The sequence below is a fragment of the Pseudophryne corroboree genome, chromosome 1 (genome assembly GCF_028390025.1).
Source record: "Pseudophryne corroboree isolate aPseCor3 chromosome 1, aPseCor3.hap2, whole genome shotgun sequence".
Taxonomy (NCBI): Eukaryota; Metazoa; Chordata; class Amphibia; order Anura; family Myobatrachidae; genus Pseudophryne; species Pseudophryne corroboree.
Window position 1 is genome coordinate 602,084,361 of NC_086444.1, and position 26,025 is coordinate 602,110,385.

General features: G+C 48.8%; 2 protein-coding genes across 3 annotated transcripts in view; one reads left to right on the plus strand and one right to left on the minus strand.

The window, feature by feature from the left end:
• FAM174C (family with sequence similarity 174 member C) overlaps positions 1 to 20,791 on the minus strand; it is a 102,775-nt gene extending 81,984 nt beyond the window's left edge. The window contains exon 1 of one of the 2 annotated variants that reach the window (XM_063914337.1): positions 20,687 to 20,791. The gene's annotated coding sequence lies outside the window, so the exon portion shown is untranslated. Of the gene's footprint in view, positions 1 to 20,290; positions 20,316 to 20,686 lie in introns of those variants that run through there. The other variant, XM_063914338.1, reaches the window with a different exon arrangement.
• Positions 20,792 to 20,929: 138 nt separating this feature from the next.
• Positions 20,930 to 24,618, plus strand: LOC134901718 (putative nuclease HARBI1). Its single transcript, XM_063914336.1, has 3 exons — positions 20,930 to 23,812; positions 23,901 to 24,272; positions 24,357 to 24,618. Coding segments are annotated over exons 1-3 (1,137 nt in total). The 5' UTR covers positions 20,930 to 23,049; the 3' UTR covers positions 24,359 to 24,618.
• Positions 24,619 to 26,025: the final 1,407 nt, after the last annotated feature.

Consider the following 26,025-nt stretch of genomic DNA (forward strand, 5'->3'; position numbering starts at 1 on the left):
AAAAAACCTAAAAACTTTTTCTAAGCAGCTCTTTAGGAGAGCCACCTAGATTGCACCCTGCTCGGACGGGCACAAAAACCTAACTGAGGCTTGGAGGAGGGTCATAGGGGGAGGAGCCAGTGCACACCACCTGATCCTAAAGCTTTATTTTTGTGCCCTGTCTCCTGCGGAGCCGCTAATCCCTATGGTCCTGACGGAGTCCCCAGCATCCACTAGGACGTTAGAGAAAATAGATTTACCGGTAAGTAAAATCTTATTTCTCGTAGTCCGTAGAGGATGCTGGGCGCCCGTCCCAAGGCTATGTTGTTGTTCATAGTGTTAACTGGGTAGTTTATCACAAGTTATACGGTGTGATTGGTGTGGCTGGTATGGATCTCGCCCTTAGATTTACAAAAATCCTTCCTCGTACTGTCCATCTTCTCTGGGCACAGTTTTCCTAACTGAGGTCTGGAGGAGGGGCATAGAGGGAGGAGCCAGTGCACACCCAGAATCCAAAGCTTTCTTAAAGTGCCCTATCTCCTGCGGAGCCCGTCTATTCCCCATGGTCCTTACGGAGTCCCAGCATCCTCTACGGACTACGAGAAATAGATTTACCGGTAAGTAAAATCTTATATTATATATATATTTCTCTAACGTCCTTGAGGATGCTGGGACTCCGTAAGGACCATGGGGATTATACCAAAGCTCCCAAACGGGCGGGAGAGTGCGGATGACTCTGCAGCACCGAATTGAGCAAACAGGAGGTCCTCCTCAGCCAGGGTATCAAACTTTCAGAACTTTGCAAAGGTATTTGACCCCGACCAAGTAGCAGCTCGGCACAGCTGTAGTGCCGAGACCCCTCGGGCAGCCGCCCAAGAAGAGCCCACCTTCCTAGTGGAATGGGCCTAAACCGATTTAGGTAACGGCAATCCTGCCGTAGAATGCGCCAGCTGAATCGTGTTACAGATCCAGCGAGCAATAGTCTGCTTTGAAGCAGGGACGTCAACCTTGTTGGCTGTATACAGGACAAACAGTGCTTCTGTTTTGCAGATCCTAGCCGTTCTGGCCACGTAAATTTTCAAAGCCCTGACCACATCAAGGGACTCGGAATCCTCCAAGTCACGCGTAGCCACAGGCACGACAATAGGTTGGTTCATATGAAAGGATGAGCCCACCTTTGGCAGGAATTGAGGACGGGTCCGCAATTTCGCTCTATCCATATGGACAATCAGATAGGGCTTTTAGTGATAAAAGCCTCCAATTCCGAAACTCGCCTAGCCGAAGCCAAGGCTAACAACATGACCACTGACTTAAGTGGTTCAAACCAATGAGACTTAAGGAACCGTAACACCACGTTAAGGTCCCAAGGCGCCACCGGCGGTACAAAAGGAGGCTAAAAATGCAGTACTCCCTACACAAACGTTTGTACTTCAGGAAGATAAGCCAATTCTTTTTGGAAGAAAATGGATAAGGCCGAAATTTGAACATTTATCGATCCTAATTTCAGGCCCAAGTTCACTCCAGTTTGAAGGAAGTGAAGCAGACAGCCCAAAAGGAATTCCTCCGTAGGAGCATTCCTGGCCTCACATCAGGAAACATATTTACGCCATATTCGGTGATAATGTTTCAATGTCACTTCCTTCCTAGCCTTAATTAGGGTAGGAATGACCTCCTCCGGAATACCCATTACCGCTAGGATCCTGCGTTGAACCGCCATGCCGTTAAACGCAGCCGCGGTAAGTCTGGGAACAGACAGGGCCCCTGCTGCAGCAGGTCCTGTCTTAGAGGAAGAGGCCACGGATTCTCTGTGAGCATTTCCTGCAGATCTGGATACCAGGTCCTCCGTGTCCAATCTGGACCAATGAGAATTGGTCTCACTCCTCTTTTTCTTATTATCCTCAACACCATGGGTATGAGAGGAAGAGGAGTAAACACAGAGACCGACCGGAACACCCACGGTGTCCCTAGGGCGTCCACAGCTTACTGCCTGAGGGTCTTCTGACCTGGCGCAATAACTCTGCAGCTTTGTGTTGAGGCGGGACGCCATCATGTCTATCAGTGGCAGTCTCCACCGAATTGCAATCTGTGCTAAGACTTCCTGATGAAGTCCCCACACTCCAGGACGTAGGTCGTGTCCGCTGAGGAAGTCTGCTTCCCAGTCGTCCACTCCCGGAATGAACACTGCTGACAGTGCGCTTACATGATTCTCCGCCCAGCAAAGAATTCTGGTGGCTTCCGCCATCGCCACTCTGCTGCTTGTGCCGCCTTGGCGGTTTACATGAGCTACTGCAGTGACGTTGTCTGACTGGATCAGAACCGGTTGATCGTGCAGTAGGGTCTCCGCCTGACGTAGGGCGTTGTATATGGCCCTTAGTTCCAAGAAGTGAAGACAAGTCTCTTGACTTGACCAAAGACCTTGGACATTTTATTTTTCGCTGTGTGACTGCTCCCCAACCTCGGAGGCTCGCGTCCGTGGTCACCAGGATCCAGTCCTGAATTCCGAACCTGCGGCCCTATAGAAGGTGAGCATCCTGCAGCCACCACAGGAGAGATACCCTGGCCCTGGGGGAGAGGGTGATCAACTGATGAATCTGTAAATGTGACCCGGACCACTTGTCCAGTAGGTCCCATTTGAAAGACCTTGCATGGAACCTGCAGAAGGGAATGATTTTCCCCGGACTCGGGTGCAGCGATGCCGACACCTGTCTTGGTTTCAAAAAATTCCTGACCAGAGTCATGAGTTCCTGGGCCTTCTCTATCTGAAGGTAAACCCCTTTCTGGTCCGTATCCAGAATCATACCCAAGAAGGGCAGACTAGTCATAGGAACCAACTGTGACTTCGGGATATTGAGAAATTAGCAGTGTTGCTGTGACACCTTCAGCGAAAGTGACACGCTGTTCAACAACTGCTCTTTTGATCTCGCCTTATAGGAGATCGTCCAGGTATGGGATAACTGACTCCTTGCTTGCGTAGGAGCACCATCATTTCCGCCAATTACCCTGAAATTGGTAATGACAATACTGTACCGCAATTCTCAAGTACGCCTGATGGGGTGGATAAATGGGAACATGAAGGTATGCAGCCTTTATGTCTAGATACACCATCAAATCCCCCCTTTCCAGGCTGGCCATGATCGCTCTGAGCGATTCCACTTTAACTTTGAACCTTTTCTAGTATAGGTTCAGAAGTTTTAATGTTAAATAGGTCTGACCGAACCGTACGTATTCGGGACTACAGCCAAGGTTGAGTAATAGCCCCCTCATTGTTGCAGGAGGAGAACCTTGAGCACCACCTGTTGGAGATACAATGTGTGAATTGTATTTAATAGAACTCCCCTTCTGGGGGAGAAGCCGGTAGGTCCGATAAGGAAAAACCGGCGAGGAGGCACCTTTCGAATTCCTTTGTAACCCTGAGACCAATTTTTATTGCCCCGGGATCCACCTGTGAGTGAACTCAGATGTGGCTGAAGAGTCGAAGACGTGATCCCCCTGGGACGGACTACCTTAGCGGAGCTCCCGCATCCTGCAGTGGATGTAGTAGAGGCCGGGGAGGACTTCTGTTCCTGGGAACTAGCTGTGAACCGTGCCCTACTTCTGGTATTCTGCGACCGAAAGGACTGCATTTGATAATGTCGTGCTTTCTTAGTCTGTGAGGGAATATAAGACAACATCTTTTACACACACACACACATTATATATATATATATATATATATATATATATATATATATATATATATATATATATATATATATATGTATTTTTTTTTTTTTTTTTTTTTTTACTCACCGGTAAATCTATTTCTCGTAGTCCGTAGTGGATGCTGGGAACTCCGAAAGGACCATGGGGAATAGCGGCTCCGCAGGAGACTGGGCACAACTAAAGAAAGCTTTTAGGTCACCTGGTGTGACCCTCCTCCAAGCCTCAGTTAGGACACTGTGCCCGGACGAGCTGACATAATAAGGAAGGATTTTGAATCCCGGGTAAGACTCTTACCAGCCACACCAATCACACCGTATAACTCGTGATACCATACCCAGTTTAACAGTATGAAAACAACTGAGCCTCTCAACAGATGGCTCAACAATAACCCTTTAGTTAGGCAATAACTATGTACAAGTATTGCAGACAATCCGCACTTGGGACGGGCGCCCAGCATCCACTACGGACTACGAGAAATAGATTTACCGGTGAGTAAAATCTTATTTTCTCTGACGTCCTAGTGGATGCTGGGAACTCCGAAAGGACCATGGGGATTATACCAAAGCTCCCAAACGGGCGGGAGAGTGCGGATGACTCTGCAGCACCGAATGAGAGAACTCAAGGTCCTCCTCAGCCAGGGTATCAAATTTGTAGAATTTTGCAAACGTGTTTGCCCCTGACCAAGTAGCAGCTCGGCAAAGTTGTAAAGCCGAGACCCCTCGGGCAGCCGCCCAAGATGAGCCCACCTTCCTTGTGGAATGGGCTTTTACTGATTTAGGATGCGGCAGTCCAGCCGCAGAATGCGCCAGCTGAATTGTGCTACAAAACCAGCGAGCAATAGTCTCCTTAGAAGCAGGAGCACCCAGCTTGTTGGGTGCATACAGGATAAATAGCGAGTCAGTTTTCCTGACTCTAGCCGTCCTGGAAACATAAATTTTCAAGGCCCTGACTACGTCCAGCAACTTGGAATCCTCCAAGTCCCTAGTAGCCGCAGGCACCACAATAGGTTGGTTCAAGTGAAAAGCTGATACCACCTTAGGGAGAAACTGGGGACGAGTCCTCAATTCTGCCCTATCCATATGGAAAATCAGATAAGGGCTTTTACATGACAAAGCCGCCAATTCTGACACACGCCTGGCTGAAGCCAAGGCCAATAACATGACCACTTTCCACGTGAGATATTTTAGATCCACGGTTTTAAGTGGCTCAAACCAATGTGATTTTAAGAAACTCAACACCACGTTGAGATCCCAAGGTGCCACTGGAGGCACAAAAGGGGGCTGAATATGTAGCACTCCCTTAACAAACGTCCGAACTTCAGGTAGTGAAGCTAGTTCTTTCTGGAAGAAAATCGACAGAGCCGAGATCTGTACCTTAATGAAGCCTAATTTCAGGCCCATAGTCACTCCTGCTTGTAGGAAATGCAGAAATCGACCCAGTTGAAATTCCTCTGTTGGGGCCTTTTTGGCCTCAAACCAAGCAACATACATCCGCCATATGCGGTGATAATGCTTTGCAGTTACATCTTTCCTGGCTTTAATCAGCGTAGGAATGACTTCCTCCGGAATGCCCTTTTCCTTCAGGATCCGGCGTTCAACCGCCATGCCGTCAAACGCAGCCGCGGTAAGTCTTGGAACAGACAGGGCCCCTGCTGCAGCAGGTCCTGTCTGAGCGGCAGAGGCCATGGGTCCTCTGAGATCATCTCTTGAAGTTCCGGTTACCACGCTCGTCTTGGCCAATCCGGAACCACGAGTATTGTTCTTACTCCTCGTTTTCTTATTATTCTCAGTACCCTTGGTATGAGAGGCAGAGGAGGGAACACAAACTGACTGGTACACCCACGGTGTCACTAGAGCGTCCACAGCTATCGCCTGAGGGTCCCTTGACCTGGCGCAATATCTCTCTAGTTTTTTGTTTAGGCGGGACGCCATCATGTCCACCTGTGGCCTTTCCTAACGGTTTACCAACAGTTGGAAGACTTCTGGATGAAGTCCCCACTCTCCCGGGTGTAGGTCGTGTCCGCTGAGGAAGTCTGCTTCCCAGTTGTCCACTCCCGGAATGAACACTGCTGACAGTGCTAAGACGTGATTTTCCGCCCATCGGAGAATCCTTGTGGCTTCTGCCATCGCCATCCTGCTTCTTGTGCCGCCCTGTCGGTTTACATGGGCGACTGCCGTGATGTTGTCTGATTGGATCAGTACCGGCTGGTTTTGAAGCAGAGGCCTTGCCAGACTTAGGGCATTGTAAATGGCCCTCAGTTCCAGAATATTTATGTGTAGGGACGACTCCTGACTTGACCAAAGTCCTTGGAAATTTCTTCCCTGTGTGACTGCCCCCCAGCCTCGAAGGCTGGCATCCGTGGTTACCAGGACCCAGTCCTGTATGCCGAATCTGCGGCCCTCTTGAAGAGGAGCACTCTGCAGCCACCACAGTAGAGATACCCTGGTCCTTGGAGACAGGGTTATCAGCCGATGCATCTGAAGATGCAATCCCGACCACTTGTCCAAGAGGTCCCACTGAAAGGTTCTTGCATGGAACCTGCCGAATGGAATTTTGCTTCGTAAGAAGCTACCATTTTTCCCAGGACTCGTGTGCAGTGATGCACCGATACCTGTTTTGGTTTCAGGAGGTCTCTGACTAGAGATGACAGCTCCTTGGCTTTCTCCTGCGGGAGAAACACTTTTTTCTGTTCTGTGTCCAGAACCATCCCCAGGAACAGTAGGCGTGTGGTAGGAACCAGCTGTGAGACTTTGGAATGTATAGAATCCATCCGTGCTGTTGTAGCACTTCCCGAGATAGTGCTACTCCGACCAACAACTGCTCCTTGGACCTCGCCTTTATAAGGAGATCGTCCAAGTACGGGATAATTAAAACTTCCTTTCTCGAAGGAGAATAATCATTTCTGCCATTACCTTGGTAAAGACCCTCGGTGCCGTGGACAGTCCAAACGGCAGTGTTTGGAATTGGTAATGGCAATCCTGTACCACAAATCTGAGGTACTCCTGGTGAGGATGGTAAATGGGGACATGTAGGAAAGCCTCCTTGATGTCCAGGGATACCATGTAATCCCCCTCCTCCAGGCTTGCAATAATCGCCCTGAGCGATTCCATCTTGAACTTGAATTTTTTTATGTATGTGTTCAAGGATTTCAAATATAAAATGGGTCTCACCGAACCGTCCGGTTTCGGTACCACAAACAGTGTGGAATAGTAACCCCGTCCTTGTTGAAGTAGGGGCACCTTGACTATCACCTGCTGGGAATACAGCTTGTGAATTGCCTCTAGCACAGTCTCCCTGCCTGAGGGAGTTGTCGGCAAGGCAGATTTGAGGAAACGGCGGGGGGGGGAGACGCCTCGAATTCCAGCTTGTACCCCTGAGATACTACTTGAAGGATCTAGGGATCCACCTGTGAGCGAGCCCACTGATCGCTGAAATTTTTGAGGCGGCCCCCCACCGTACCTGGCTACGCCTGTGGAGCCCCCCCGTCATGCGGTGGACTCAGAGGAAGCGGGGGAAGAATTTTGATTCTGGGAACTGGCTGACTGGTGCAGCTTTTTCCCTCTTCCCTCGTTTTACACGCTTGCATTTCTGAAGCCGAAAGGACTGTACCTGATAATACAGTGCTTTCTGAGGCTGTGAGGAAACCGGAGGTAAAAAAAATTTCTTCCCAGCTGTTGCTGTGGATACGAGGTCCCAGAGACCATCCCCAAACAATTCCTCACCCTTATAAGGCTCTATGTGCCTTTTAAAGTCAGCATCACCTGTCCAGTGTCGGGTCTCTAATAACCTCCTGACCGAATGGACATTGCATTAATTCTGGATGCCAGCCGGCAAAATATCCCTCTGTGCATCCCTCCTATATAAGACGACGTCTTATGTTCGCAAAATAGTATCCCTGTTTGACAGGGTTACAGACCACGCTGCAGCAGCACTATCTGCAGGTCTCAGTCTAGTACCGGAGTGTGTAAACACAGACTTCAGGATAGCCTCCTGCTTTTTATCAGCAGGTACCTTCAAAGTGGCCGTATCCTAAGACGGCAGTGCCACCTTTTTTGACAAACGTGTGAGCGCCTTATCCACCCTAGGGGATATCTCCCAGCGTAACTTATCCTCTGGCGGGAAAGGGTACGCCATCAGTAACTTTTTAGAAATTACCAGTTTCTTATCGGGGGAACCCACGCTTTTTCACACTTCATTCACTCATTTGATGGGGGAACAAAACACTGCCTGCTTTTTCTCCCCAAACATAAAACCCTTTTTTAGTGGTACTTGGGTTAATGTCAGAAATGTGTAACACATTTTTTATTGCCGGGATCATGTAACGGATGTTCCTAGTGGATTGTGTATATGTCTCAACCTCGTCGACACTGGAGTCAGACTCCGTGTCGACATCTGTGTCTGCCATCTGAGGGAGCGGGCGTTTTTGAGCCCCTGATGGCCTTTGAGACGCCTGGGCAGGCGCGGGCTGAGAAGCCGGCTGTCCCATAGCTGTTACGTCATCCAGCCTTTTATGTAAGGAGTTGACACTGTCGGTTTATACCTTCCACCTATCCATCCACTCTGGTGTCGGCCCCACAGGGGGCGACATCACATTTATCGGCATCTGCTCTGCCATCACATAAGCCTCCTCAAACGTGTCGACACAGCCGTACCGACACACCGCACACACACAGGGAATGCTCTGACTGAGGACAGGACCCCACACAGCCCTTTGGGGAGACAGAGAGAGAGTATGCCAGCACACACCAGAGCGCTATATAATTTAGGGATTAACACTATATTGAGTGAATTTTTCCCAATAGCTGCTTGTATATACAATATTGCGCCTAAATTTAGTGCCCCCCCTCTCTTTTTAACCCTTTGAGCCTGAAAACTACAGGGGAGAGCCTGGGGAGCTGTCTTCCAGTTGCACTGTGAAGAGAAATGGCGCCAGTGTGCTGAGAGAGATAGCTCCGCCCCTTTTTCGCGGACTTTTCTCCCGCTTTTTTATGGATTCTGGCAGGGGTATTTATCACATATATAGCCTCCGGGGCTATATATTGTGATATATATGCCAGCCAAGGTGTTTTCATTGCTGCTCAGGGCGCCCCCCCCCAGCGCCCTGCACCCTCAGTGACCGGAGTGTGAAGTGTGCATGAGGAGCAATGGCGCACAGCTGCAGTGCTGTGCGCTACCTTGGTGAAGACTGATGTCTTCTGCCGCCGATTTTCCGGACCTCTTCTTGCTTCTGGCTCTGTAAGGGGGACGGCGGCGCGGCTCCGGGACCGAACACCAAGGCCAGTTCCATGCGGTCGATCCCTCTGGAGCTAATGGTGTCCAGTAGCCTAAGAAGCCCAAGCTAGCTGCAAGCAGGTAGGTTCGCTTCTTCTCCCCTTAGTCCCTCGCTGCAGTGAGCCTGTTGCCAGCAGGTCTCACTGTAAAATAAAAAACCTAATTATATACTTTCTTTCTAGAAGCTCAGGAGAGCCCCTAGTGTGCATCCAACCTCGGCCGGGCACAAAATCTAACTGAGGCTTGGAGGAGGGTCATAGTGGGAGGAGCCAGTGCACACCAGGTGACCTAAAAGCTTTCTTTAGTTGTGCCCAGTCTCCTGCGGAGCCGCTATTCCCCATGGTCCTTTCGGAGTTCCCAGCATCCACTAGGACGTCAGAGAAATATATATATATATATATATATATATATATATATATATATATATATATATATATATATATATATATATATATATATATACACACACACACTAGGGACAATAACATGGCATCCTTATCTAGGGTTTCAACCTCCGCTGATAAGGTATCTGACTACGCTGCTACAGCGCTATAAACCCATGACGACACAATCGCCGGTCTGAGTAGTGTACCAGAATGTGTGTAAATGGACTTCAAAATACTTTTACTGCATGCTATCTGCAGGATCCCTGAGGATAGCTGTTAAGTCAGCGCTACCTTTTTGGGTAAACGTGTCAATGACTTGTACACCCTAGGGGAAGATTCCCATCTTATCCTGGCCCCATTAGGGAAAGGATACTCCCTGAGAATTCTTATTGGGAAGCTGCAGCTTCTTGTCTGGAGATTCCCGCTCTTTTTCTTCATGAGAGGAGGGAAATTTACCTCAGCTTTCTTCCCCTTAAACATGTGTACCCTTGTGTCAGGGACAGATGAGTCATCAGTGATATGCAAAACATCTTTTATTACAATAATCATATATTGAATACTTTTCTGCCAGTCTTGGCTGTACTTTGCATTAACGTAGTCGACACTGGAGTCAGACTCCGTGTCGATAACAGTGTCTATTATTTTGGATAGTGAGCGTTGTGAGACTCTGAAGGTCTCTGTGACATAGGGGCAGACATGGGTAGATTCCCTGTCTGTTCTCTAATCTTTTGTAATAAGTTCATCTTAGCACTTAATTTCACATATCCAATCAGGTGTCGGCGTCGTCGACGGAGACACCACGCACCCACACAGATTTGCTCCATCTCTTCCTTAGGAGAGCCTTTTACCGCAGACATGTGTCAACACACACGTACCGACACACTCCACACACACACAGGGAATCTCTTATCTGAAGACAGGTTCCCCCCTAGGCCCTTTGGAGAGACAGAGAGAGAGAGAGAATGCCAGCACACACCCCAGCGCTATATAACCCAGGAAAAAAAACACAGAATGTTTACCCAGTAGCGCTGCTGTAATGTATAATCGCCAAATATGTGCCCCCCCCCTCTACTTTAAAACCCTCTTCACCATGTGTCAAGCAGGGGAGAGTCCGGGGAGCTTCCTCCCAGCGGTGCTGTGGAGAGAAAATGGCGCTGGTGAGTGCTGAGGGAGAAGCCCCGCCCCCTCGGCGGCGGGCCTCTGTCCCGCTCAAACTTACTAAAATATGGCGGGGGCTCATTTATATACATGTACAGTGCCCACCTGTACATGTATATATACTTTTTGCCATAAGAGAGGTGTTATATTGCTGCCCAGGGCGCCCCCCCCCTGCGCCCTGCACCCTTACAGTGACCGGAGTATGTGAGGTGTATGGGAGCAATGACGTACAGCTGCGGTGCTGTGCGTTACCTCAGTGAAGCTCTAAAGGCTTCTGCCGCCTGAGACGTCTTCTGACTTTGTTTCTTCTGGCTCTGTGAGGAGAACGGCGGCGCGGCTCTGGGGGTGTACGCCCAGTAAGAACCTGTGTTCACCCCCTCTGGAGCTAATGGTGTCCAGTAGCCGAGGAAGCAGAGCCTATCTTAGACAAGAAGGTCTGCCCCTCTCTCCTCAGTCCCTCGATGCAGGGAGCCTGTTGCCAGCAGTGCTCCCTGTAAAAATGTAGAAAAAATCCAAACAAAAATGCTTTCTAGGCAGAGAACTCAGGGAGCTCCCTGCAGTGCACCCATTTCCCTCTGGGCACAGTGTAAAACTGAGGTCTGGAGGAGGGGCATAGAGGGAGGAGCCAGTGCACACCCAGAATCCAAAGCTTTCTTAAAGTACCCTATCTCCTGCGGAGCCAGTCTATTCCCCATGGTCCTTACGGAGTCCCAGCATCCTCAAGGACGTTAGAGAAAATATATATATATATATATATAAAAAATCGGATTGTCTCGAGCCTTCTGGTCCCCCAGTGACATGAATGTGGTCTGAACGTGTATGACCATCTACTGAAAAGCCCCAGTTGTGGATTTACCAGGAAACATTATAGTCGACAGAAAACCCCAGTATTCGTCGACAGCAGGGATTAGTAACCAGGCAAAATTACCGTCTTGCGACCGCAAGCGGTCCGAGGGAAACAACGTACAACTGTATATACACAGGTATAAGTTAGATACAGCATGTCAACTTACCCCGGCGACAACAGTCGGTGCCGACAGGTTCACCCACATACCATTGTGCCTCCCATATAATATTTACTTTTTATGCTGTAGCGAGTACCCACGTGCGTCGGCGATGCAGACAGGGAACCCCATAGGTGTTTATAACAGAACACTCACGCCTGTCGACACAAGTGTACTAAAATGGGTATATCTGACAGGAAGCACACAGAAATTACACACAAGAATGATTTCATGGTCATTCCTAACTGAACTAGTGTCATATAAGTGCAACATAACACTAAAACACTGTGCACCCTCCTCCCCCCCCCCCCCCCATATGTTTGTGCTTTACAAACTTCTTGGCGGGGACAGAGAGAAAATGGCGCTAACTATGTGTGAGGCTAAGAGCCCCCCCCCCCCCCCCTTGGCGCGCTATAGCTCCGATAAATATATTATATATATATATATATATATATATATATATATATATATATATATATATATATATATATATATATATATCCAGGTCGGGCACCGTATATAGTGTAAACACTATATACCCTCAGAAACCAATACAGCCCCCCCCCCCTCCCCCCGTGCGCCCTGCACCCCAGGCAACCGTTGGCGTGTGGGAGGCCTGGCGCGCCGCGCACCCGCAGCTCTCTTTTGGCGGGTTATCGCATGTGGCGCCCGGGACCCCGAAATCAGACCCCGGCGGGGTTGTTACACGGAGCCCCCGGGAGCGCAAGTTGTCAGCCTAAAAAAAACAAACTAACTCGCTGCCCAGGGCGCTCACTGCCCCCCCCCCCCCCAGCACCCGTGTAAGCAGCGGCGGGGGATCAAAGGCGCGTAGCGCTAAAATATGCTGGCGGGGGAATGAAACACGGTGCCCAGGCACCGAAATGCTTTTAAAGGCCAGACTTATTAAGAAAACCAGTAACTTGCTGCCCAGGGCGCTCCCCCCCCCCCCCAGCGCCCTGCACCCCGTGAGTGCCGTTGGTGTGTGGGAGCATGGAGCGCAGCGCGACCGCTGTACCTCCGTTACTGAAGTCTTCTGCCGTCACTGAAGTCTTCTGTCTTCACATACTCACTCGGCTTCTTTCTTCTGGCTTTGTGAGGGGGGGTGGCGGCGCCGCTCCGGGAACAAGCAGCTAGGCGAACCAAGTGATCGAACCCTCTGGAGCTAATGGTGTCCAGTAGCCGAGAAGCAGAGCCCTTGAACTAAGAAGAAGTAGGTCCTGCTTCTCTCCCCTCACTCCCACGCTGCAGGGAGCCTGTAGCCAGCAGGTCTGCCTGAAAATAAAAAACCTAACAAAGTCTTTTAGAGAAACTCAGGAGAGCTCCACTAGTGTGTGACCAATCACTCCTGGGCACAAAGTCTAACTGAGGTCTGGGAGGGGCATAGAGGGAGGAGCCAGTTCAGACCCAGTTTAAGTCTTTATAGTGTGCCCAAGCTCCTGCAGATCCGTCTATACACCATGGTCCTTTTGGAGTCCCCAGAAACCTCTAGGACGTAAGAGAAATGACAGTTAGGAGCTGGTTGGCTTGTACTTTATCACCGTGCAATTTATCTCTCTCCAAGGGGTCTATTCATGAAGCAGTGAAAACTGTGGAGAAGTGAGCCAGTGGAGAAGAGCCAATCATCACTGAAGTAACATTTATAATTTGCATATTATATAATTATACAGAGAAGCTGATTGGTTGCCATGGGCAACTTCTCCAGTGGCTCACTTCTCCAGTCTTTTCACTGCTTCATGAATAAACCCCCAAGGCTTGATAAATCTGGGTCTTACGGCGAGATAAATCTGTAAGATTTTGACTATATACAGTAGTCAAAAGCTTAAAGAAAGTGCGCATCTCTAGGTGTTATGGTGTGTATACACGGTGAGATTTTTTCTTACGATAAATCATAAGAAAAGTTAGTGCAGATCTCAAGGTGAAAGTCACCTTGCGATCCCGATTCGATGCCGATGTGCGGTTGGCATCGCAAGCCTAGATAGTCAAAATTGACTTGCCTGCACAGTCCATCTCTATATAGTGAGAATCGGGCATAGCCTGAATCTCACCGTGTGTATGGGCCTTTAGGCAGCTTGCGATACCGATTCGATCCAGATGCGCAGTCCCGTGGGGTCGGTATCGCAAGCCTATATAGTAAAGACTGACTTGCCTGCACAGTCTATCTAGTACACAGTATAGTCAAAATTGGCACTTAGTCAAAATCGTACATAGACAAAAATAAGATTTTAAACCTACCGGTAAATCTTTTTCTCGTAGTCCGTAGAGGATGCTGGGGACTCCGTAAGGACCATGGGGATAGACGGGCTCCGCAGGAGACATGGGCACTTTAATAAAGACTTTAGGTATGGGTGTGCACTGGCTCCTCCTCCAGACCTCAGTTAGAGAAACTGTGCCCAGAGGAGACGGACAGTACGAGGAAAGGATTTTTGTTAAACCAAGGGCAAGATTCATACCAGCCCACACCATTCACACCGTATAACTTGTGATAAACTAACCAGTTAACAGTATGAAAAAACAGCATAGCATCAGTCGGAGACCGATGAAAACAATAACATAACCCTTATGTAAGCAAAACTATATACACGTCTTGCAGAAGTAGTCCGCACTTGGGACGGGCACCCAGCATCCTCTACGGACTACGAGAAAAAGATTTACCGGTAGGTTTAAAATCTTATTTTCTCTTACATCCTAGAGGTTGCTGGGGACTCCGTAAGGACCATGGGGATTATACCAAAGCTCCCAAACGGGCGGGAGGGTGTGGATGACTCTGCAGCACCAATTGAGCAAACAGGAAGTCCTCCTCAGCCAGGGTATCAAACTTACAGAACTTTGCAAAGGTGTTTGAATCCGACCAAGTAGCAGCTCGGCCCAGCTGTAGTGCCGAGACCCCTCGGGCAGCCGCCCAAGACGAGCCCACCTTCCTAGTGGAATGGGCCTTGACCGATTTTGGTAACGGCAATCCAGCCGTCGCATGCGCCTGCTGAATCGTGTTACAGATCCAGCGAGCAATAGTCTGCTTTGAAGCAGGAGCGCCAACCTTGTTGGCTGCATACAGGACAAACAGTGCTTCTGGTTTTCTGACTCTAGCCGTTCTGGCCACGTAAATTTTCAAAGCCCTGACCACATCAAGGGACTCGGAATACTCCAAGTCTCGTGTAGCCACAGGCACCACAATAGGTTGGTTCATATGAAAAGATGACACCACCTTAAGTAAAAATTGAGGACGGGTACGCAATTCCGCTCTATCCATATGGAAAACTAAATAGGGGATTTTATGAGACAAAGCCGCCAATTCCGACACTCGCCTAGCTGAAGCCAAGGCTAACAACATGACTACCTTCCAAGTGAGATATTTTAACTCCACCGTTTTAAGTGGTTCAAACCAGTGCGACTTAAGGAAACTCAACACCACGTTAAGGTCCCAAGGTGCCACCGGAGGTACAAAAGGAGGCTGAATATGCAGCACTCCCTTCACAAAAGTCTGTACTTCTGGGAGAGAAGCCAATTCGTTTTGAAAGAAAATGGATAAGGCAGAAATCTGAACCTTAATGGAGCCTAATTTTAGGCCCAAATTCACTCGTTTGTAGGAAGTGAAGGAAACGGCCCAGATGGAATTCTTCCGTAGGAGTATTCCTGGCCTCACCTCAAGAAACATATTTTCGCCATATACAGTGATAATGTTTAGCCGTCACGTCCTTCCTAGCCTTTAGCAGAGTAGGAATGACCTCATCCGGAATGCCCTTTTCCGCTAGGATCCGGCGTTCAACCGCCATGCCGTCAAACGCAGCCGCGGTAAGTCTTGGAACAGACAGGGCCCCTGTTGCAACAGGTCCTGTCTTAGAGGAAGAGGCCACGGATCTTCTGTGAGCATCTCCTGCAGATCCGGATACCAGGCCCTTCGTGGCCAATCTGGAACAATGAGAATTGTTTGTACTCCTCTTTTTCTTATTATTCTCAACACCTTTGGGATGAGAGGAAGACGAGGAAACACATAGAACGACTAGAACACCCACGGTGTCACTAAGGCGTCCACAGCTACCGCCTGAGGGTCTCTTGACCTGGCGCAATACCTTTGCAGCTTTTTGTTGAGGCGGGACGCCATCATGTCTATCTGGAGCAGTCCCCACTGGCTTGCAATCTGTGTGAAGACTTCCTGATGAAGTCCCCACTCTCCTGGATGCAAGTCGTGTCTGCTGAGGAAGTCTGCTTCCCAGTTGTCCACTCCCGGAATGAACACTGCTGACAATGCGCTTACATGATTTTCCGCCCAGCGAAGAATCCTGGTGGCTTCCGCCATTGCCACTCTGCTCCTTGTGCCGCCCTGGCGGTTTACATGAGCCACTGCGGTGATGTTGTCTGACTGGATCAGAACTGGTAAGTCGCGAAGCAAGGTCTCCGCTTGACGAAGGGCGTTGTATATGGCCCTCAGCTCCAGGACGTTGATGTGAAGACAAGTCTCTTGACTTGACCAAAGACCCTGGAAGTTTCTTCCTAGTGTGACTGCTCCCCAACCTCGGAGGCTCGCGTCCGTGGTCACCAGAACCCAGTCCTGAATGCCGAACCTGCGACCCTCTAGAAGGTGAGCACTCTTCAGCCACCACAGGAGAGATACCCTGGCCCTGGGGGACAGGGTGATCAACTGAAGAATCTGTAGATGTGACCCGGACCACTTGTCCAGTAGGTCCCATTGGAAGGTCCTCGCATGGAACCTGCCGAATGGAATGGCCTCGTAAGATGCCACCATCTTTCCCAGGACTCGAGTGCAGTGATGCACTGACACCTGTTTTGGTTTCAATAGGTTACTGACCAGAGTCATGAGTTCTTGAGCCTTTTCCATTGGAAGATAAACCCTTTTCTGGTCCGTATCCAGAATCATGCCCAAGAAGGTCAGACGAGTCGTAGGAACCAGCTGCGACTTCGAGATATTGAGAATCCAGCCGTGTTGCTGTAACATCTTCAGTGAAAGTGACACGCTGCTCAGCAACTGCTCTCGTGATCTCGCTTTTATGAGGAGATCGTCCAAGTACGGGATAATTGTGACTCCCTGCTTGCGCAGGAGCACCATCATTTCCGCCATTACCTTGGTGAAAATCCTCGGGCCGTGGAAAGCCCAAATGGCAACGTCTGAAATTAGTAATGACACTCCGGTACCGCAAATCTCAGGTACGCCTGATGAGGTGGATATATATGGGAACATGAAGGTATGCATCCTTTATGTCCAGAGATACCATAAAATCCCCCACTTCCAGGCTGGCGATGACCGCCCTGAGCGATTCCATCTTGAACTTGAACCTTTTCAAGTATAGGTTCAGGGATTTTAAATTTAGAATGGGTCTGACCGAACCGTCCGGTTTCGGGACTACAAACAGGGTTGAGTAATATCCCCTCCCTTGTTGAAGTAGGGGAACCTTGACCACCACCTGTTGAAGATACAATTTGTGAATTGCATTTAACACTATCTCCCTTTCTGGGGGAGAAGTCGGCAGGGCCGATTTGAAAAACCGGCGAGGAGGCACCTCTTCGAGCTTGTAACCTGAGAAACAATTTCTATTGCCCAGGGATCCACCTGTGAGTGAACCCAGATGTGGCTGAAAATTCGAAGACGTGCCCCCACTGGGGCGGGCTCCCTTAGCGGAGCCCCAGCGTCATGCGGTGGATTTTGTAGAGGCCGGGGAGGACTTCTGTTCCTGGGAACTAGCTGTATTGTGCAGCTTTTTCCCTCTGCCCTTACCTCTGGCAAGAAAGGACGCACCTCGTACTCTCTTGTTTCTTTGTGACCGAAAGGACTGCATTTGATAATGTGGTGCTTTCTTAAGGCCCGTACACACTGGTAGATATATCGGCCGTTCTCAGAACGGCCGATATATCGCGGGACAGTCGGCCAGTGTGTACGGCCGATACGTCTGTGAACTCCGTCGTTCACAGATGTATCGCGTCAGCCGCGCAGCACAGCCGACGGCCAATATATCTACCGATATATTGGCGCATCGCTGTGTGTGTACGGGGCGGTCGGCCGACCGCCCGTACACATGCTGCGGCGGCCGGTGGTGATTGACAGCTGAACTGGGCGGGCGTGTGTACACGCCCGCCCAGTTCATGACGTCAGTCCCCGACGGATCGGGCAGTGTGTATGCTCAACACACTGCCCGATCTGTCCATAGATATATCTGCAGATCAATTGATCTGCAGATATATCTATTAGTGTGTACCCACCTTTAAGCTGTGAGGGAATATAAGGCAAAAAATTTGATTTACCAGCTGTCGCTGTGGAGACCAGGTCCGAGAGACCTTCCCCAAACAATTCCTCACCCTTGTAAGGTAACACCTCCATATGCCTCTTTGAGTCTGCATCACCTGTCCACTGCCGGGTCCATAGGACTCGTCTAGCAGAAATCGACATAGCGTTGATTCTAGAACCCAGTAAACCAATGTCTCTTTGAGCATCTCTCATATATAAGACAGCATCTTTCATATGTCCTAGGGTCAATAAGATGGTAGCCTTATCCAGGGTTTCAATTTCCACAGATAAGGTATCTGTCCATGCTGCTACAGCGCTACACACCCAAGCCGACGCAATAGCCGGTCTGAGTAAGGTACCCGAATGTGTGTAAATGGACTTCAAGGTAACCTCCTGCTTGCGATCAGCAGGATCCCTGAGGGTAGCCGTATCTTGGGATGGCAACGCTACCTTTTTGGATAAGCGCGTCAACGCTTTGTCCACCCTAGGGGAGGATTCCCACCGTATCCTGTCCGTTGGCGGGAAAGGATACGCCATAAGAATCCTTTTGGGAATCTGCAGTTTTTTGTCTGGAGATTCCCAAGCTTTTTCACATAACTCGTTACGCTCATGTGAGGGAGGAAAGGTTACCTCAGGTTTCTTTCCCTTATACATGTGTACCCTCGTGTCAGGGACAGGGGGTTCCTCTGTGATATGCAAAACATCTTTTATTGCAATAATCATATATCGAATACATTTAGCCACTTTTGGCTGTAACTTTGCATCATCGTAGTCGACACTGGAGTCAAAATCCGTGTCGGTATCTGTGTCTACTATTTGGGATAGTGGGCGCTTTTGAGACCCCGAAGGTCCCTGCGACATAGGGACAGACATGGGTTGACTCCCTGGCTGTTCCTTAGCTTCCGCTTTGTCTAATCTTTTGTGCAATAAATTTACATTAGCACTTAAAACATTCCACATATCCAACCAGTCAGGTGTCGGCGTTGTCGACTGAGACACCACATTCATTTGCTCCTCCTCCTCCTCCTCCCTAGGAAAGCCTTCTACCTCAGACATGTCGACACACGCGTACCGACACACCACACACTCAGGGAATCCTCTTATCTGAAGAAAGTTCCCCCACAAGGCCCTTTGGAGAGACAGAGAGAGAGTATGCCAGCACACACCCAGCGCTATATGACCCAGGAAAAAAACCACACAATATGTTTACCTAGATAGCGCTGTATGTATTTTGCGCCAAATATGTGCCCCCCCCCTTAACTTTACAACCCTCTTTCACCGTGGATAAGCAGGGGAGAGTCCGGGGAGCTTCCTCTCAGCGCTGTGCTGTGGAGAAAATGGCACTGGTGAGTGCTGAGGAAGAAGCCCCGCCCCCTCGGCGGCAGGCTTCTGTCCCGCTCAAATATCTAAAAACCTGGCTGGGGCTCTTTATATATACAGTGCCCAGCTGTATGTATGTATGTATGTATGTATGTATGTATGTATGTATGTATGTATGTATGTATATATATATATATATATATATATATATATATATATATATATATATATACACACACACACTTTTGCCAGAAAACGAGGTTTATTGCTGCCCAGGGCGCCCCCCCTGCGCCCTGCACCCTACAGTGACTGCCGTTTGTGTGTGCTGTGTGGGAGCAATGGCGCACAGCGTTACTGCTGTGCGTTACCTCAGTGAAGATCTGAAGTCTTCTGCCGCCTCTGAAGTCTTCTTTCTTCTCATACTCACCTGGCTTCTATCTTCCGGCTCTGCGAGGACGGCGGCGCGGCTCTGGGACGGACGGCGAGGGTGAGACCTGCGTACCGATCCCTCTGGAGCTAATGGTGTCCAGTAGCCTAAGAAACAGAGCCTAACATTAAAGTAGGTCTGTTTCTCTCCCCTCAGTCCCTCGATGCAGGGAGTCTGTTGCCAGCAGGCTCCCTGAAAATAAAAAACCTAACAAATATACTTTCTTTCAGGAAACTCAGGAGAGTTCCCTGTAATGCACCCAGTCTCCTCTGGGCACAGTAGTAAACTGAGGTCTGGAAGAGGGGCATAGAGGGAGGAGCCAGTGCACACCCATACCTAAAGTCTTTCTTAAAGTGCCCATGTCTCCTGCAGAGCCCGTCTATCCCCATGGTCCTTACGGAGTCCCCAGCATCCTCTAGGACGTAAGAGAAATCTTAAGTACAGATAGTACAGATTTTGACTATCTGGGCTCTGGGGGAGTTCAAGGGAAATCGCATAGTCAAAATCAGGCATAGCAAGGATCTCGCTGTGTGTACACATCATAGGTCCTCAATAACCTTAAATTAAACTTTTAATTAATTAAATTTCACTATTATCTTCTCTAAAAATAATCCTCAAGGTAGAGGATTAGAAACGCATCATTCAATCGCATCATACAATGCCGGCATTGTCTCCTAGAGGTGTAACATTCGTGGCCAGAGAGAGCCACAAGTACCAGTACAACTAACTTAAAAAATGGGGACGCAAAAGAAAAAACTCCTTCAGTATACAGTGATAAAAGTAGGCGCAGAGCAAGCACGTGAATCACCTGCTAGAGGCAGCCTGCGCTCGGCGCGCTTCACCAGCAGGGGGCGATATAAACATCTACGTTCCGATATTGTTCCGTATTTCTCATAGTTTAGCATGATTACTACAAATATATACCCATGGGAGCGCTGCGTGCGCAGCAGAGCCTATATACAGCAGAGCACAGTCACACTCTGCCGTATACAGCAGCAATTCCACTACCTATTGCTGTGCCAATATACATTCTGACACCGACACGTCCATGGGATAGCTACATAATGCCCCGGCACCTGCTGCTGCTACCTCGGAATATACGATACAGAGAGGAGAGCCGCAGCCAGGGACCTGTACAGCCCACTGCAGCGCCCCCTAGGCTGTGTGCCCATTGCCGGGGCTATAGGCAGAGCATCACACTCACCGGCGAAGTCTGTCCCCGAGCTGCTCTCACTATGCGACGCTAGCAGCAACCACTTCCCGTCCCCCTCCCTCTGTTATTCTGTCACCGGCCACGTCAAAGACATCACTCCCACAGCGGTCATGTGACACCGGGCCTCGGATCATGTGACCATAACAGAAGGAGCCATCTAGGAATCGATCGTTAACCCCTTTCCTGCAGACCTGTTTGCTGAGACCATATTTCATTGTAGAGAGGAATTCAATTGTGAGAGAATGGATTTGCCCGGCCGAGTATGCGCGGCAGCAGCTGCACTTTACGGCAGCGGCCTCTCGCTCGGAAGTTGAATTGAATTCGCCCCATAATTTCTTGTCACCATACCAGTATCACTGATTATTATTATTTTTTCTTCTGCGTTACTTACACAAATTAGGGGTGGGATGCATTATGCGTCACATTTTGCATACAATGTATCCCACACATAACTAGTCTTAAGATAGCATCCTTTTAAACCAGTGCATTTATAAATCACACAGGTTATGTGGCTGACTGACCTCGTACCTGGTTTTAAGCAGCTAGAGAACCTGTGGAAAGCCTATGTTTAGTAATGCTTGTATAATTATGGCTAAAAGTGCAAAGGACAGATTTTTCAATAAAAGCTTCCTTGTTTTTGACACATCTCGAATAACGCGCGTGCCACACGGGAAACTGGGAGTAGGGAGGCCAATCCCAGGCCATTTTTACAGTCCCGGGATTCGGGATTGAAAAATGCTCAATGTCGGGATTCCGGGATTGAACTGTACTTCAATTAACCCCCGTTTCAAGATCATAATTAAAAAAAAAAAAAGTATTCACTATGGAGTAGAGGGGTCCCCGAGGTCATTCGGAGTGTGAGTACTGTTACCTCGTCGTGTGTCACTCGCAGTCCACCTGCTTTGGGCTCTGTATGTAGAGTGACGAGTCACCCTCCGTTTAAAAGGGTGTCGTACGGTATGCCGGCGCTCGGGCTCCCGGCGACCAGCATACCAGCGCCGAGAGCCTGATCGCCGGCATACCGTCAGTGTGGCGAGCGCAAAGTGTGCGACACTGTGTGCACTTGCCACGCTGCGGGCACGGTGGCGCGCTATGCGCGCCACACTATTTTATTCTCCCTCCAGGGTGGTCGTGGACCCACACGAGGGAGAATAGTTGTCGGTATGCCGGGTGTCGGGATTCCGGCACCGGTATACTGTGCGCCGGTATCCCGACATTCAGCATACAGAAGACCACCCGTTTAAAATGATGGCAGGCTGGCTTTTTATGTTTTTGGTACAATTGTTTCTTGCAGTGTCCTTCTATAGTGACAAGAAGCCTGATGTGCACATGAAACATGCCTAACCGTTAGCTCAACCACAAGACCTGCCTATCGCAATTTCCTCTACCAATGAAATGCGCAAAGAAACAACAAATCAAAGGAGCATTGGATGCATAAAGTGATTATTTCATGTACTTTGTATCTTCGTGGAAATCTTGTGGTTAACCATTACATTTGCATAGTTGGAAAATTCTGGCTAGACAAGAACAATTTAGTTTTATATTTGCAAGTTAATAAGTTTCTGACGACTATAAGCTAGCAGCGGGGATGTTCTATCCACCATCACTTGCTATGTACGATGGGCCCAGCTGGCATGGGGCTGCTGACGTCACACCAGTGGTGATTCTGCCCCTTCAGTTATCTGTGATCCTCATTCCACAGTTGTTCTTGTGCTCTCTATGGGGTATATGCAATTGCGGTCGAATTTCAGAAAAAGTCGAATTCCGGAACGTTTTCGCCTCAAAAAATCAATTCGCCTATGCAGTACAGTACTTTTTCGCAAAAAAACGGACATTCAGAATTCGACTTTTGTCATTTCGACTTTTTTCGCATTCGACTTTTCTGCAATGGTACAGATGCTGCAATTCGCCCCAAGCATATTCAATTCAAGTTTGGAAATTCGCCTGCAGTACTTTTCGACCGCAAATTCGCCTATTTCAGTCCGCCTCAGTTGACTGGCGGGTTCTCAAAAAAAATTTTTAGAACATAATTTTTTGGGATATTTGAGGATTGCTAGTAGCATATCTATTTATATTTGAAAGGATTATCTACTTGGTTTGTCTTTTTTTGCTTCACAAGTATTATTTAATTGATTTTTTAAAGGAATACTTTTTTCTTCAATCTCCTGAGGGAATTTTACCCATGATTCCACAGTTTTACCCAGGATACACTTCTGCAAAGCCCCTCCTATCTCCTCACTCCTGGGTTTGAGACTACAGGGAGAAGGAGCCATTTTACAGTCAGCTCTGTGGAATCGTTTTTTTAGGAAAATCCCTGCGTTTTAAAACACATTCCTATTTTTGTACTGACTACAATGATGGAGCCTTTTTCTGACCAGATTGTGTTGTTCATGCTGGCTGCAAGTATGATGGAGGAAGAAGGTGCTGATGAACATCAGGATCCAGGTCAGCAAATGTCTGCATTGGGTGAGCCAGTATTGCGGGTTTCATTTCCACGTCCACGCCAGTATCGCACTAGGCGTGAACTGGAGGATCTCAGCGAGTTCGAGGTGATACAAAATTATCGCTTATCGACTCGCGACATATATTCGCTGTACGCTCTGTTGGAGGCCGACTTGGAACCTCGGGCACGGTCAAATCGTGCAATCAGCGGTTTTCAGAAACTGCTGGGGACGTTACATTTTTTGGCGTCAGGCACATTCCAGCCTACACTGTCTCAAACATGCGGTTTTTCTCAGTCGACACTGTCGCGCTGTATAACCCAAGTCATTAGGGCTTTCCGCAAATTGACGATCCAGTACATCACATTTCCAGAGACGGACAGCGAATGTCGTGAGATCAAATTAGGCTTTTTCAACAAATACAAATTTCCCAATGTGCTGGGCACGATTGACTGTACCCACGTGCAGATCAGACCGCCACGGAATTCAGAGGAATGTTTTCGGAACCGAAAACAGTTCCATTCCCTGAACGTGCAGGCGGTCTGTGATGTAAACATGAGATTTTTGAACATTTTTGTGGGATTTCCTGGATCATCTCACGACTCCTTCATCCTAAGCCAGTCATCGCTGTTTGACAAGTTCGAAACAGGAAACATGCCTGGTGGCTGGCTGTTAGGTATGTATTTTCATTTTTTTATTATTTTATTATTATTTTTTTTATTATTTTTTACAAGTACCTAACATTTTTTTTATATTTTCTATAGGCGATGCGGGTTATCCAAACAAACCGTGGCTGTTGACCCCATTGTCTAATCCTGTTGGTAGAGCAGAAAAACGTTACCAAGAGACACACATTGCATCGAGGGGAGTAATTGAGCGTGCCTTCGGTGTACTTAAAAGCCGGTTTCGATGTTTAGACACTTCCGGCGGTGCTCTTTTGTACTCACCGTCGAAGGTTTGCGGCATGGTAAATGCATGTTGTATTTTACACAACATATGTGTCGCAAACCGTTTGCCGGTGACTCTTCGTCGTAGTGCTTTCCTACGCGGAAACCGGTCTTCTGCTCTACCGGTGGGTATGGGCGAAGGAGAGGATTCCCGGCGGACAGTGATACAAAATTTTTTTGCAGTTACCTGTGAGTATACTGACAACATTTGTATTATCGTGTAAACTGACATTGGATTTTTTTTAAAAAAACCTCTTCATTTATCTATTACAGAGGTTTACATCCTGTTGATGTGTATCCCCAGGCCGTGTTTATACAGTTTGTTCCCCCCTGTTTTATCCTGTTTGGTTACCGCAAATATTTGACCCTTTTATCCAACTCTACCATGGGCGACCTAATGGTGATGTGGACCTGACCCTCCGCCATGTAGCAGACAACCCCCTCAGGTGAGATGGATTGCCCAGAACTCCCTTTGTCCAAAATCACCCCGGCATGTCCAAAGTGCAGCACTCCGGCATTTGCAAGACTGCACATCCAAACATTCCCTCCTGATACACCAATGCTGGTCAGGGAATGTTTGGATGTGTAGTGATACAAGTGCCGGAGGGTTGCATTTGGGCCGCTGTAACCCGCTTGTGTTGTGTGGACTGTTGTATGTACCTCTTTTTCCCAGTCCCAGGGTGACCCTATCACCCATATCTGGAAGCTCAAACTGTTCTCTTCCACAGGTCCTGCGGTGTATCTTCCCAAGTGGCGTGGATGTGAGGAGACACGACATTTCACCCGATGTTCCATGGGCGACCTAATGGTGATGTGGACCTGACCCTCCGCCATGTAGCAGACAACCACCTCAGGTGAGATGCATTGACCAACAAGACTCCCTTGTCCAAAATCACCCCGAAATGTCCAAAGTGCAGCACTCCGGCATTTGCAAGACTGCACATCCAAACATTCCCTGAAACAGCAATGCTAGGGAATGTTTGGATGTGTAGTGATGCAAGTGCAGGAGGGTTGCATTTGGGCCGCTGCAACCCGCTTGTGTTGTGTGGACTGTTGTATGTACCTCTTTTTCCAGCCCCAGGGTGACACTATCACCCATATCTGGAAGCTCAAACTGTTCTCTTCCACAGGTCCTGCGATGTATCTTCCCAAGTGGCGTGGATGTGAAGAGACACGCCATTTCACCCGATGTTCCATGGGCGACCTACTGGTGATGTGGACCTGAACCTCCGCCATGTAGCAGACAACCCCCTCAGGTGAGATGGATTGCCCAGAACTCCCTTTGTCCAAAATCACCCCGGCATGTCCAAAGTGCAGCCCTCCGGCACTTGCGTCACTACACATCCAAACATTCCCTGAAACACCAATGCTGGTCAGGGAATGTTTGGATGTGTAGTGACGCAAGTGCCGGAGGGTTGCATTTGGACCCACTGTTCCCCGCTTGTGTTGTGTGGACTGTATGTACCTCTTCTTTCCAGTCCCAGGGTGACACTATTACCCACATCTGGAAGCTCATACTGTTCTCTTCCACAGGTCCTGCGGTGTATCTTCCCAAGTGGCGTGGATGTGAGGAGACACGCCATTTCACCCGATGTTCCATGGGCGACCTAATGGTGATGTGGACCTGACCCTCCGCCATGTAGCAGACAACCACCTCAGGTGAGATGCATTGACCAACAAGACTCCCTTGTCCAAAATCACCCCGAAATGTCCAAAGTGCAGCACTCCGGCATTTGCAAGACTGCACATCCAAACATTCCCTGAAACAGCAATGCTAGGGAATGTTTGGATGTGTAGTGATGCAAGTGCAGGAGGGTTGCATTTGGGCCGCTGCAACCCGCTTGTGTTGTGTGGACTGTTGTATGTACCTCTTTTTCCAGCCCCAGGGTGACACTATCACCCATATCTGGAAGCTCAAACTGTTCTCTTCCACAGGTCCTGC

Bases quoted from the DNA above. Each gene is read 5' to 3' on its own strand.
- LOC134901718 (XM_063914336.1), top strand. From the start codon at position 23,050: ATGATGGAGCCTTTTTCTGACCAGATTGTGTTGTTCATGCTGGCTGCA. The intron at 23,813-23,900 runs GTATGTATTTTC...TATTTTCTATAG, and splicing joins GCCTGGTGGCTGGCTGTTAG to GCGATGCGGGTTATCCAAAC.